Consider the following 13777-nt stretch of genomic DNA (forward strand, 5'->3'; position numbering starts at 1 on the left):
CAACAGAACCAAAAGATTAAGTAACATACTGAATAGTTACTAACTGGCTTGGATGAATTGATTATGGTCTGGTTAGTCGACTTCGGGGTGCAAATTGAATAGAATTGCGTCTGATTTTCGAGTTGGATCGTGATCCAACTCAACTTAATTTTGTGCAATAATTGCAATTGTTGATAAATATATTGATGTGTAAGAATATTTATATGTCTTTATATATATGTAAAAAGTAAATTGTGGATTTATTATTAAAATTTTGATTATAAAAATAATTAAAAAATAATTATTATTTAATAGTAGAAAAAGATAAAATAGTGGATGAGGTAGAATTGGATTATTATTATTAAAAAAAGAAAAAAGGGTGCCAGGTGTGAAAGCAAGAATCTGCTCACTAGGAAACCGACGACTTTACCCACCACCCACTCCATTTGCCTTTCCCCTTGGTCAATCAGGAGAAGGATCTCTTTGATCTCCCCTTAGCTTGTAAGGTTATGGACCCGATCGATCCCTACCGAGTCATGGAGCCGGGGGCGCTTCAGCTGCCGCTAGAACCAGTGAGATCCGTCACAGACCTGTCAACACCTTTCAAACCGTCCTCCAACCAGATTCTGCCCACAGAGATCCATGAGACCCCTGTCGATTCCTTGTTAGTGAACAAGGCTTACTTCTCTGAGATCAAGTGGCTCAAGCGGATCAGCAGTGGGGCGACTGGGGTTGTGTACGAGGCGATCCACCAGCCCTCCGGACGCCGCCACGCCCTGAAAGTGATCTCCCGCCGTCACCGAGAGGGCTGGGCTCGCTATCACATTCTCCCCAAGGCGGAGCCCCTCGGGGATGGGGACAACATCCGACACCCAAACGTGGTCAGGTGCCACGGCATCCATTACTCTAACAAGCAGATCCAAGTTCTGTCAGATTATGTAGATGGCGGCACCCTCAAGGGGTTCCACGAACAAGACAACCAATTCCTCTCAACATTGACCTTCCAGATACTCAGGGGCCTTGCCTACCTGCACGAGCGGAAGGTCGTGCACCGTGCTATAAAGCCCTCAAACTTGTTGGTCGACTTTGAAGGGAACATCAAGATTGGTGATTGGGTCGGGCGGGACCTGGCAAAGACTATGGATCCACGGGACGCATCTGTTGGGACGATTGCTTACACGAGTCCGGAGAGGATAGAGACAAGTATGAAGGGAGGGGATTGTGACGGATATGCAGGGGATATATGGAGTGTTGGTGTTTGTGTATTGGAAATTTATCAGGGGCAGTTTCCATATGGTTGCGAGATGGAACATGCTCAGTTGATACTTAAAATTGCTGAATCAGAGCCACCACAGGCTCCACCCACTGCCTCCGTGGGGTTTAGGGACTTCATTGATTGCTGTTTGCAGAAGGACCCGTCTAAGAGGTGGACTGCTGCTCAGTTGCTGAGGCACCCATTCATATCGCTGCACAACCGTCAGGTATATACACTGAACTATACTTCTCTTGACTTGCTATGTATCAGTGACAACCCCAATTTCGCTCCAATCTGCAGAACCGAGTCAGCACCGAGATGACTGGACCCTCGAACACATTAGCTGCCTATCTGCAGAACCGAGTCAGCACCGAGATGACTGGACCCCCGATTGCATTAGCTGCAGCCGACATAACTAAGCTTGACCTGAACCCGAGCCCTGGAAGGCTGCATACCCCCTTATCTGGTTTCCCCATTTAATCCTTTAATCTCATGTCATTCGTGATTGAAACATATGGAAGCTTGCCATTCACCCTTCTGTTTCGCTTCTATTTGATTGGCTAGCAGAAAAATCTGCCACTGCTTGAAAGCTCAAGGATCTTTTGTTTTCTAACATTTCAGGAGGCAACAGTCATGGTGTTCGCCTAGAAGGTCTTCTCCTACAAGCTCGACACCGATGGCTGAAGCCTGGAGAAATACTCCAAGTTTTGCAGAATCATGAGAAGTACCTCCTCACCCCAGAACCGCCTCACCGTCCTCTAAGTAAATAAACTTCAGCCTCATCCTTTATGGATAGTTTTGGAGGAACTTAATAATGTAAGGATCCGACCTAACTTGGACTGCTTGCTCGCCGAATCCATTTTACTGATTCGGTACCAGGTGGATCTCTGTTTCTCTTTAACAGGAAGAATCTTCCTTTCTTCCGACGCGATGGTCATGATTGGAGAACAATGAGTGATCAAAAGACAGTTAAGGAAGCATATCACCCGCATAAGGTTGAGATAAAATTCTTTTTTCCGTTCATTTGGTGCTTGCGATGCGCCCATTCATGCGAGGGAAGTTTTGCCACTTTGTGTGGTCCAAGCACTACTTAACCACGTCTTCTCTCTTGAATGGGATGCTGTGACTTGAAGCCCGGGATTGAGTGGGAAACTGTCTGTCTTCTGTTTAGGTGGGAGATGGAGATGTTCTACACAGTTATTATGCACAAGGGAAGCAGAACCCAGATTTTGAGAGGCGCTGCTATTGGGCTGATAAGTGAGTTCACAGATTGCCTGGGTGCTCTTCTCTGTCGTTCCTATACTTTGATTCTACCTCCTTCTGATGATATCCACTGATTCACACAAATGTTAAAGTTTCATTAGTTTAAGGCCATAATTGGTGTAGCTTTATGGAGCTCGGCCAGTATGATCCCCATGTTACATCGACTCTTGATCATCAATTCTTCTAGATTTCTTAAATATTAAGTCTTTTCTTGATTTCCATATCCTTATGTGCTACTCTTTCTTTGGCGGTCAATGCAGTCACATTGTTCTGGTTCATTATGGATTTGTAAACAAGGTCAGCTGCTCAATCCTTGTTTGCTCTAAGGTTTTCTAGGTAGAATTTCCAAGTGCATCTCGGGAAATATTGAATTTTATCGATCCAACTTTCCAGTGGCGGAGCAAGAAAGAAGAAGAGAAAAAAACACATCGTGATCTAATGCAAACAGAAAGCAGCAAAGGATTTGGCAATGGGATAAAAGAACATTGTGAACTGGCTACCTTGGAAGTGCCCACATCCGGCGATCAGCAAGGTTGTCCTGGTCGAGCCACACACTAATTGATTTTATTAGGTCAAAGCACGATTTATTTGTTGTGTATATGATTAATATGGCCTGCTTTGTATTTTTTTGGGTGTTGTGGACCTGCAGGTTGGGCCGAGGAATTTCACAGGGATGCGGATTCTAAGATGAAATTGAAGTCAGTCATGAGCGATCAGGACCAAGGAGAAGACATCTGCATGTTAAGTGAAGATGAGAATCCCAGGGCAGTGTGGTATCAAGAAGACAAACTTGAAGTGATGCAGATGGAGAGCACTGGAATAAGTGAGGATAAACAGAATCCTGTGGAAATGAGACCAAATAGCAGTATAGGCATGGATCAGATAGAAACCGATTCATGTTGCATAGACTCTGACGCAGAAAATGCAATGGAGATTCAGGCCGGGGGAAAGCACCAAAAGTTCACAGCATCTGGTAAGTGCCACCAGACTCAAATCCTGGAGATCCAATTGCAGAGCAATCCAGGTGCTCCCTTAGCGGAGTGGTGCTTGCCAGTCGAGATGTCAGTTGATGCTAACATTGAGGACATGGTCACAGAACCATCTAGCCAGAGTGCTCAAATTGATGATGCATTGTCTTGGGAGTTGTTTTATCAGAATGTAGGTGACATAGTTGATTCCATGGATATCCAGGCAATAGCCAAAGAAATAGTTAGAGCATGTGGACGTGATTCTCGCTCACTAACTATAATGGCAAGGGCTTTGAGTAATGTGTCGGACATTGAAACCTGGGAATATGCCGTCGACAGTTTGAGCTTGCAGCATCCATCTTGTCTTGATGATTCTGAAAATCTTACAGTGAACGTCTGGAAGTTCAGCATTGAACTGTTAGAGGATGATGTAACAATAAATTGCTTGAAGAATTTTGCTCTGCACAGCAACAGCAAAGAGGTTGCTCGAGCATCTTTGATAGACGGTTGGATCAGGGAAGGTATGTTGACAACACATTCTGAGGGTGAAAAAGTCATCAACAATCTTCTCGATGCAAAGCTGCTTGAGTTGTCTGAGAATGGAGGGCACGTGAAGCTTCTTGATCTCGGTCAGCGTCTGGTAGATCCCATATTTCAGCCCGGAGAAGGTTGTGAATTTCTGATGCAAGGTGGTCTGGGGCTGGTGGAGCCCCCAGAGGTTGGGGAATGGGAGAGAGCCAAAGAGATCTGCTTGATGAATAATGATTTGAATGAACTGCCGGAGGACCCAAGGTGCCCTTCACTTTCGACTCTGTTCCTGCAAAGAAATCACAAGCTGAAAATGATACCTTCTTCGTTTTTCAGTCACATGCCTGCTCTAGAAGTTCTGAACCTGTCCAGAACGCGCATCAAGTCCTTGCCTGACTCACTCTTCCAGCTTGTCAGTCTCAGGAGACTCTTCTTGAATGAATGCATCCTCTTCAGGACGTTATCTGCGAAAGTCAGTGGGCTCAGGAACCTTGAGGTACTTGACCTCGAAGGGACGAAGCTAATGGGACTACCAAAGGAAATCGAGCAACTCATCAACCTGACTTGCTTGGAAGTCTCAATTTTGGGAAGCACGAGTCTTAGATTGTCCAAGGAAGCGTATCCGTTGATTCCTTCTGGAGTAGTATCATCTCTGTTGCACTTGGAAGAATTAAATATTGACGTGGATCCTGATGCTGAATGGTGGGATTCTTGTGCAGAAGGTCTGGTTGGTGAAATCTGCAGCTTGGAAAGGTTGAATACTCTTAAATTCTACTTTCCGAAAGTGGAACTGTTGAGGCAGTTCGATGCAACAACCTTATCACACTTCAGGCTGATTGTTGGCAAGCACATTGGCCGCATCATGTCTCGAATCCCACTTGACATTGAGTTCGAACTTGAAAGATGGGACAAGTACTTGAAGTACATCCTTGGTGAGGGCGTTCCTGAAGATGTGAAGAAAGTGTTAAGACAAGCAGATGCATTTTTCTTGGACCGGCACGCTAAAGTTGAGAAGTTATCATACTTCGGGACAGAAAATATGGAGCAGCTGAAGTGCTGTGTACTAGGGGAGTGCAATCAGCTTCAAGTACTAATGGATGCAGATGATGTCAATGAAGAAGGCGACAGAACCTGTCTCGGGTCACTTGAATATCTGTATGTGTATTACATGAAGAACTTGGTGACCATATGGAGGGGTCCAATGCAGAAGGGGAGTCTATCTTCTCTGAAGTCTTTGACCTTGAGGACATGCCCTAAGCTGACCAGCATTTTTACACTAGAACTGCTCGATAATCTCGTCAGCTTGGTGGAGCTCTCAGTTGAGGACTGCCCTGCCATGGTAAGCTTAGTTAGCTGCACACATTCAGCTCACAGCGAAACATCAACCTACTTACCCATGCTGAAGAAGCTGTCCCTTCATTACCTGCCCGAACTGAGCTGCATCTATAGCGGCCTGCAAGTTGCACCGAGGATCGAATGGCTGAGCTTCTTTGACTGCCCGAACCTCAGGTGTCTTGAACTGTCCATCAAAGAGGTGAAGAGAATAAGGGGCCAGAGGAACTGGTGGGAAGCCTTGGAGTGGAGCAGAGGTCGACCAGAGAACTTGGACGATATTTTTGTCCCTATTGATGCATCTGCAGTTCCCTAGAGGAGCTCTATCTATATGTGTCTGTATGTCCGTCTGCTGTTATAATCTGCTTCATTATTGATGAAACTTGAACGCTGTTGCTTCGGAGAAAACTTCCGTATCTCTCCTAGTACGCGTCGAGTCCAATAAATCAGCTAAAGAATTGGTTCCTGTACTATCGAAAGAACGCCTACTTATTGAGCTGGTAAATGTTACCACTAGTTATAGGCTTCAACAATGTGCGGCCGTACAATTACATTGTTCTGTTTTACGGAATCGTGTGCCTTCAGGGTGTGCTTAGAAACTCATAGATTATCATGGAAGGGGTTACCATTTTTCCACGTCAAAAGGGCCTCTCCAGGTAAGGTTCATGGATCCGACTCGATCCTCAGCATTAAAATCCTCCTAATTCAAAATTACTACTCATATTGGCATGTATTGTAATCTCATGAACATATAGGCCCAAAGTCAAAAGTGCCTCACTGGCAACGCCACACATCGTGACTCATATCGAATAAATCTTAATCTAGGTTATTGTTTATTTCTCGGGTAGGTGGCTACACTGCACTTGAATTGTACTGCAGAAGGTTGTGTCACGTCTCGCACCTTGCAGTCTATGCAACTCTCTAGTCGCTAATGAATGTCTGCTATAGTTTTGCGGACCGGTGAGAAGTACGGTTGAAACAAAGACTCGCTGTGCAGAATGGGACTGCCATTTTCAGTCTCGCAGAGGATCAAACATGAACTATGATGGACAAAACAAATGAAAACGAACTTGCCATTATGTGGCTTGGAACTGCCGCCCACTGCTTCCCTTCCGCCCTGCCAACAAGAAGAGCTCTCTCTTACCCTTCCTCGTTGCAGGTTCCGGAGCCATAAGGCCGCAGAAGAACAGAAGCCATTCGGTTCTGGAACAAGATGGACCTGCTGGCTTCCTGCCCAGATCAACTGGTGGGGAGACCACCGCCTCTGCCTTCATACCACGGTTGAACACATTAGCAAATGGCCGTCACAGCCATGCCGGCTATCATTGGGAGCAGGCCCAAGCCTGTGCCTGTTCAACAGATTGACCTGAACTCGTCTCGGCCACCACTGACTCTCCCAAGCATGACTCAGAAGTGAGCCCAGAGGTGGAGAAGAGGATTATGTTTGAGAAGATACAGACTTCTCATCCCAAGGCAACATTCAAGGAAGTTCTTTTATCACAAATCCTCGTTTATGGAAAATGAAATGAAGGGCGCCCTCCTGATATTTGAGGACAGGGTCGGGAGACTCTGGCGGTTCCAATACGATTAATGGGCCACAAACGGGAGTTATGTAATTACCGAAGCTTGGTCCCCCTTCGTCAAGGAGAAGAAGCTCCATGCAGGCGATATCATCTTGTCTGTGAAGGGTATAGGAGAGCTGGGTAAAGGCCATTTCTTCATCGACTTCAGGCACAGGAGTAACATACTACCAATAGAATCCACATTGATCAAGTATTCCAGCACAGATGGCCAAAAGGAAAACATGTACCTCGGCACCGATGACGACGTAGAAGAAAAGGATCTGAGTTGCAGTTATGATTAAATTAGCAATAATCTTTTTGGTAACTTATTATGTATATCTTACAAGTTACCAGCCAAGTCGGCCTTTTCTTTTTAGAATGACAGCACTTCATGGCACGGGAACTCACCAGCCTCTTTGATCTGTTTGGATGCAGATTCTGAAGTCTCATCAGAGTGTGGGTTTCATGACATGGTCCCCACTCTTCTAGACAGAGGCCAACTTGTTTTTCCTGCTTCTTTAACACGATCCATCGAACATTCCAATGATGTACTGCTTCTTCCTCCTTTATGTCTTCAGTAACTCGAGCCATGGTTGTCGGCAAAAACAAATGTCAATCTTAATACAGAGCTCTGCTTCTTCTGGGAGTAGCTCAGCACGGTCAAGCATCAGCTTTGTTGATCCAGATCAGCGAGCTTCCCCCACATATTTGGGTTCATTTAATCTTTGGCCAGAGGCCCATTCACTTGTTGAGAGTGCAGCTGATACTTTACCTTGTATCTGTTTGGGTGCGGATTACCGATGTGCAGGTTGGACGAGAAGATTTCATGAGATACAAAAGCATAAGATGAACAATCAGAAACAAAAAGATTCGTGCATGCTGAGTGAGTACCAGAATTCCAAGGTGGTCGAGAATCAAGAAGATATACCTGACTTGATGGTGATCGGAAGCTCCGGCAAGACAGACGTTAAGCGGGTTCCCTTGGAAGTGCAGCCATGTTGCAATATAGATAATCCCGATGAAGACAATGACTCGTGTTGCACTGACTCTGATACTGAAGATGCAACGGCATCTAGAGCTGGGCGAAAATACCAAAAGCTCATAGTGTCCGAAGTCATAGATCAGGACATTCAAATTCCAGATTTCCACAAACAGAGCAGCCCAGGTGCGAGTGTAGAAGAAAGGTGTTTGCCAGTTGGAATGTCAATTGATAACTTTGAGAATGAGAAAAAGGAACTGTCAAGAGGATGCAGTGACATGGATGATATCTTGTCTTAGGAACCGTTCTGTGAGAACTTAGGTGACACAGTTGATGTGCAGAAATGCAGAAAATAGCCAAAGAAATAGTCCAAGCATGTGGACATGATTGTGGTCGGTCACTTTAATGGCAAGGACTTTGAGTGACGTATCGGACATTGAGTCCTGGCAATATGCCCTCGACGGTTTGAGAACGAAGCATGCATCTTGTGGTGATGAATTTGAAAACGTTTTGACGAATGTCTTGAAATTCAGCACTGAGCTACTAGAAAATGACGTGACTAGAGTATGCTTGAGGAGTTTTGCACTGCGAGGCGTGAAAAGTGAGGCTGCCGGAGCATCTCTGATAGACAGTTGGATCAGGGAAGGCATTCTTGTCACGCGCTCTGAGGGTGAAAGGGTCATCAAGAATCTACTCGATGAGAAGCTGCTCGAGTTGTCCAAGAATGGGGAATTTGTGAAGTTTATCGTCATTGTCAGCATTTGGTAGATCTGATATTTCAGCCTGAAGAAGCTTGTGAATTTATGATGCGGGGTGGTCTAGGACTGGTTGAGCCATCGGAGGTAGGGGAATGGGAGAGAGCTAAAGAGATCTGCTTGATGCAGAATGATTTTACTGAACTGCCCGAAAATCCAAGGCGCCCTTCACTTTCGGTTCTTTTCCTGCAAAGAAATCACAAGCTGAGGACCATACCACCTTCATTTTCCGGTCAAATGCCAGCTCTTGAAGTCCTCAACCAGTCCAGAACAAGCATCAAGTCCTTGCCCGACTCGCTCTTCCAGCTGGTCAGTCTCAAGAGACTCTTCTTGAATGAATGCATCCTTCTCAGGACATTATCTGCAAAAGTCGGAGGGCTTAAGAACCTTGAGGTACTCGACCCCGAAGGAACAAAGCTCATGGGACTACCAAAGGAAATTGAGCAACTCGTCAACTTGACTTGCTTGGAAGTCTCAATTTTGGGAAGTGCGAGCCATAAATTGTCCAAGACAGTGTATCCACTGATTCTTTCTGGAGTGCTATCATCTCCGTTGCACTTGGAAGAATTGAATATTGACGTGGGTCCTGATGCTGAATGGTGGGATTCTCGTGCAGAAGGTCTGGTTGGTGAAATCTGTAGCTTGGAAAGGTTGAGTACTCTTCTACTTTCCGAAAGTGGAACTTTTGCGGCAGTTCGATGCAATAACCTTATCACACTTCAGGCTGATTGTGGCAAGCACATTGGCCGCCTCATGTCTCGACTCTCGGCTGACATTGAGTTTGAACTGGAACAATGGGACAGGTACTTGAAGTACATTCAAGGTGAGGGTGTTCCTGAAGAAGTGAAGAAGGTGTCGGGACAATCAGACGCATTTTTCTCGGATTGGCACGCTAGTCCTGAGAAGTTGTCCTGTTTCGGAACAGAAAATATGGAACAACTGAAGTGCTGCGTACTGGGGATTGCACTAAGCTTCAAGTACTAATCGATGCAGGTGATGTTCATAGAGAAGGTGGCAGAATCTGTCTCGGGTCACTTGAATATCTGCATGTGTATTGCATGAAGAACTTGGTGAGCATATGATGGGTCTAGTACAGAAGGGGAGTTTATCTTCTCTAAAGCCGTTGACCTTGCGGACATGCCCTAAGCTGACCAGCGTTTTTACACAAGAACCGCTCGATAATCTCTTCAACTTGGAAGAGCTCTCAATCGAGGACTGCCCTGCCGTGATGAGCTTAGTTGGCTGCATTCATTCAGCTTGTAGTGAAACATCTACCTACTTGCCCATGCGGAAGAAGCTCTCCCTTCATTACCTGACCGAACTGAGCAGCATCTGCAGTGGCCTGCAAGTTGCACCGAGGATCGAATGGCTGAGCTCCTATGACTGCCCGAACCTCAAGTGTCTTGAACTGTCTGTCAAAGAGATGAAGAGAATTAAGGGGCCAGAGGAGTTGGTGGGAAGGCTTGGAGTGGAGCAGAGGTCGACCGGAGAACTTGGACGATATTTTTGTCCCTATTAATGCATGTGCAGTTCCCTAGAGGAGCTCTCTCCATGTGTATCTGTATGTTCATCTGCTGTTATAATCTCCTTCATCATTGTCCTTATGTCTCCTAGTATGCGTCAAGTCCAATAAATCAGCTAAAGGATCGGTTTCTGTACAATCTAAAGAACGCCTTCTTATTAAGCTGGTAAACGTTACCACTCACTAGTAATAGGTTTCAACAATGTGCGGCCGCACAAATAGATTGTTCTGTGTGCTTAGAAACTCATAGATTTATATGGAAGGGGTTACCATTTTTCCAGGTCAAAAGGGCATCTCCATGCAAGGGTCATGGATCCGACTTGATCTTGAGTCTGTGCAATCTCAAACTATTTGGAACGGCGACATTGTTGGAGCTTCCTTACCCCGCTTTTGCTTACTGTAATTTTCTTTCATCTTTCTGTTTCATCATTCGAGCTTTTGCGCCGATTAATCTACTGAAAAATAAAATAAAAATAAATAAATAAACGCTATTTGGAACGATTTCCTTATTTAAGGAAAGGCTGAGGCGGTGGGGGACAAGAAGGCAGAAGGGTGATAGGGCAAGTCAAGCAACTCATTTTATTAATTCCTCGATACCCATTTCTCTTATTTACTATTATTATTATTTTCAACTTGTTAGTGTCAAGAGAATAATAAACAATATAAATATAAAACATATATAAGCGTGTCGAAAAGCCGGGTTGCACATGATGCACCTCACCTCGTGATTGGCTCGATATTTTAGCTGTCTACGCTAGCATCTGACTTCTCGTAATGAGACAAAGGGAAAGCAGGTAGGGAGCCTTACCTTCCACCATAACCAGAGGAGTGTGTGATGTTCTTTCTTCCTTCGTCAACTCGGCCTTTTCTTTTTCTTTTTTTCTTTTTTTCTTTGTATTTTATATCTGTTTCACTCTTCACGAAACCATCTCGTAGTTTCCAGTTTTATTTTTTTAATGTTTACGTAAGAAGAAGGAAATGTTTCTGTTGTATTGATTCACCCAAAAAAAGTTGTATTGGAATCAACTGATAGATGACAAATTTCATCCCATAACAAGTGTGCCCACATCAACATGATGGCTAGTGCTGGTGGTGGAGGAGCTGTTGCCAAGACTCTCCTTAGATGGCGGGGCTCAGGGATTCCAGCCAAGGATGCTCCCCGGGCAGCAGGTCGGAAGGACCGGCAAGGCGAAGTCCGCACCACTGGAGACATAAGGGACCTGAGGATTCAATTGTCCGTCCCTGCAGCAATCATTTTTTACAACGTCCAGGACCTCCTGGGCTATGATCAGCCCAGCAAGACTGTGGAGTGGCTGATCGATGCTGCCTCTGAGTCGATTTCGCAGCTCTCTTCTCTGAAAAGTTCTTTCTCCGGTGCCGCGGAGCAGTTGAGTGACAAGAACAAAAGTGTGAGCGTGGGGGAAGATGAATCTAGACCTGAATCATTTCATCTGGATCTGAACAATGACCCAAACAGCCCGGACTGTCCGAACCCGGACCAGCAGTGGTGCATTTCTTGCTCGGAGTCCGCCTGCAGCACTTGCCTCCCATTACAAAAGTTTGTATTGTTCCCAGAATTACGACCGCTGCTAGCTACCAATTGTTCTTGCTTGTGTTTGGCCCTGTTAATTCTCGACATGTTAAGTTCGATGATTTGATCCCATTTGAAAACTTCTATTATAATTCTGTTTAATGATCGAAAATCTCTTTTCTCTTGTTGTTTTTTTCTGCAGATCCTCATTAACTATACCAGAGGAAACTTCCCGAGGAGAAAGTGCTCTACTTAGATTGGAATTTGTCAACAAGTTGCCCGCTAATATCTTCACCGGCAGTTGGCTGGTAGATGAGGAAAACAATCCTATCAAACTTAGGTTGCTCAATGAGAGGACCCATAAAATAGTCAGCGCTCATCCTCTGTCATCGGAGAGAATTGAGATTGTAGTGCTGGACGGTGACTTTGGATGCCATGAACCAGAAGAAGATTGGACGGAGCAGGATTTCAGCGCTTGTATTATCCGTGAAACAGAAGGCAGGAGGCCATTGCTGACAGGAGAGCTGTCAGTCACTTTGCGAGAAGGGGTTGCTTGCCTTGGCGGCATAGCTTTCACTGATAACTCTAGCTGGACAAGAAGTAACAAATTCCGGCTAGGGGCTCGAATTATTCGACAGGCTCCCGCTGAAGGAGCAAGAATCAAGGAAGCAAGAAGTGAAAGTTTCGTGGTGAATGATCACTGCGGTGAATGTCCGTCTCATTAACTACTACTGTCCTCACATTATTATCAGTGTGATTACTGAATCTTGTCGTGGCAATGGCATTGTCTTTTGTACAGGTCCACTGAAGAAGGGGCCATGGAGTGTAGAGGAAGACACAAAGCTGACTAATTACATAAAAAGATATGGTATTTGGAATTGGAGTCGTATGCCTAAGGCAGCAGGGCTCAAAAGGAGTGGCAAAAGCTGCAGGCTGAGGTGGATGAATTACTTGAGGCCTAATATCAGAAGAGGCAAATTCTCTGAAGATGAACAACGAGTCATCATTAAACTCCATCAACAACTCGGAAACAGGTAACCTGCAACTACTGGCTAATTATTCACTTGCAAGCGATAATGCCCTGAACAATTTTGGCACTACGAATGATTTTCCAACACTCTGACTGGACTTGATGAAATGATGCATCGCATTCGGCTGGTAGTCTTAACCATCTATCTTCACTTTGTTTACTCCCGTGCCTGAAAGCTACTACCCAGGACCATTGCTTTGCTCTTCAACCCATTCACTGGCATGTATATCTGATTGCAATGCGTCACAAAACCAAGCCTTCAGTCTATCCTGGCATGGCTTCCGAAAAATTTGCACCAAAGTAGTCCCGATGGTGTTTATCACAATCACTGTGTCTGGCTTGAGTCCCACAACTCTCACCAGACCTCCCATAATAATGGTATTAGTTCTAGTTTCCTTGTGTTTAATTTTCAGAATGCACATACTGCTGCAGGTGGCAAGCAATTGCAGCGAGTCTGCCTGGAAGGACAGACAATGAGATAAAGAACTTCTGGAATACGCATCTGAAGAAAAGGGTACTTCAAACCGAGAAGGTAACCAAAAAATACAGCTGTTGATACATGTGCTCATTTGCTTACAGTTAACTTTGCATAATCAGTTTCGAGAACCTTAAGTTGACAGTTATTTCTGTCTGCTGATGTAAAATCCCTGATGTAAATTCGATAGTAATGATCATTCATCACTTTACTATTGTTTCTGGTAATACAGAATCCACCATCTTCTGAGAGTGGAGGATCATGCTCAAGCATCACGCTTAATGCAACTGCAGTTCAGCAAGGTTGTCCTTGCTCCCAACGCTATTAGTTCATATATCTTATGACACAGCAGGATTCACTTGTCATGTTTGACCCGCTTTCTATCTATTCGGCTGCAGCTTATGAATCCCCAGGTTAGACTGAGCCATTTTGCAGGGCGGCGGACTCTTAAGATAAAAAAGGTGCCAAGCCACAATGGTCAGAACCAAAGAGAAGACATCTTCACGTTAGCTTTAGGCAATATTTCCAATGCAATGCAGTGTCTAGGAGATAATGCTGATCCGATGCTGGACGGATGCTCCAAAGGAATAGACATTGA

General features: G+C 45.0%; 3 protein-coding genes across 5 annotated transcripts; all 3 read left to right on the top strand.

The window, feature by feature from the left end:
• Positions 1-402: 402 nt before the first annotated feature.
• LOC116203779 lies at positions 403-5896 on the top strand. The gene is made up of 8 exons (XM_031535710.1): positions 403-1460; positions 1535-1700; positions 1856-1996; positions 2114-2229; positions 2406-2491; positions 2758-2794; positions 2891-3029; positions 3147-5896. The coding sequence occupies exons 1-8, from the start codon at positions 489-491 to the stop codon at positions 5639-5641; spliced, it is 4152 nt and encodes a 1383-aa protein (XP_031391570.1). The 5' UTR covers positions 403-488; the 3' UTR covers positions 5642-5896.
• A 2375-nt stretch (positions 5897-8271) lies between these two features.
• Positions 8272-9605, top strand: LOC116203206 (disease resistance protein RFL1-like). Its single transcript, XM_031534871.1, has 2 exons — positions 8272-8601; positions 8649-9605. The coding sequence occupies exons 1-2, from the start codon at positions 8272-8274 to the stop codon at positions 9603-9605; spliced, it is 1287 nt and encodes a 428-aa protein (XP_031390731.1).
• A 1325-nt stretch (positions 9606-10930) lies between these two features.
• Positions 10931-13719, top strand: LOC116203787 (calmodulin-binding protein 60 C-like). 3 transcript variants are annotated; one of them, XM_031535722.1, is made up of 6 exons: positions 10931-11782; positions 11877-12379; positions 12474-12708; positions 13137-13236; positions 13412-13481; positions 13578-13719. In XM_031535722.1, the coding sequence occupies exons 1-6, from the start codon at positions 11217-11219 to the stop codon at positions 13595-13597; spliced, it is 1494 nt and encodes a 497-aa protein (XP_031391582.1). In that variant the 5' UTR covers positions 10931-11216; the 3' UTR covers positions 13598-13719. The 3 variants fall into 3 exon arrangements, with proteins under 3 accessions (XP_031391582.1, XP_031391581.1, XP_031391583.1); XM_031535721.1 differs by having other exon boundaries at positions 10934-11782; positions 11877-12385; XM_031535723.1 differs by having other exon boundaries at positions 10945-11701; positions 11877-12385.
• The last annotated feature ends 58 nt before the right edge of the window (positions 13720-13777 follow it).

The sequence above is a fragment of the Punica granatum genome, chromosome 4, assembly GCF_007655135.1.
Source record: "Punica granatum isolate Tunisia-2019 chromosome 4, ASM765513v2, whole genome shotgun sequence".
Lineage (NCBI taxonomy): Eukaryota > Viridiplantae > Streptophyta > Magnoliopsida > Myrtales > Lythraceae > Punica > Punica granatum.

Coding starts and splice junctions, on each gene's coding strand:
- LOC116203779 (XM_031535710.1), top strand. CDS start 489: ATGGACCCGATCGATCCCTACCGAGTCATGGAGCCGGGGGCGCTTCAG. Junction 2,795..2,890: donor ATTATGGATTTGTAAACAAG/GTCAGCTGCTCA, acceptor CCAACTTTCCAG/TGGCGGAGCAAGAAAGAAGA. Junction 3,030..3,146: donor CACATCCGGCGATCAGCAAG/GTTGTCCTGGTC, acceptor GTGGACCTGCAG/GTTGGGCCGAGGAATTTCAC.
- LOC116203206 (XM_031534871.1), top strand. CDS start 8,272: ATGGCAAGGACTTTGAGTGACGTATCGGACATTGAGTCCTGGCAATAT. Junction 8,602..8,648: donor TGTCCAAGAATGGGGAATTT/GTGAAGTTTATC, acceptor CTGATATTTCAG/CCTGAAGAAGCTTGTGAATT.
- LOC116203787 (XM_031535721.1), top strand. CDS start 11,217: ATGATGGCTAGTGCTGGTGGTGGAGGAGCTGTTGCCAAGACTCTCCTT. Junction 11,783..11,876: donor GCCCTGTTAATTCTCGACAT/GTTAAGTTCGAT, acceptor TTTTTTCTGCAG/ATCCTCATTAACTATACCAG. Junction 13,482..13,577: donor TGCAACTGCAGTTCAGCAAG/GTTGTCCTTGCT, acceptor ATTCGGCTGCAG/CTTATGAATCCCCAGGTTAG.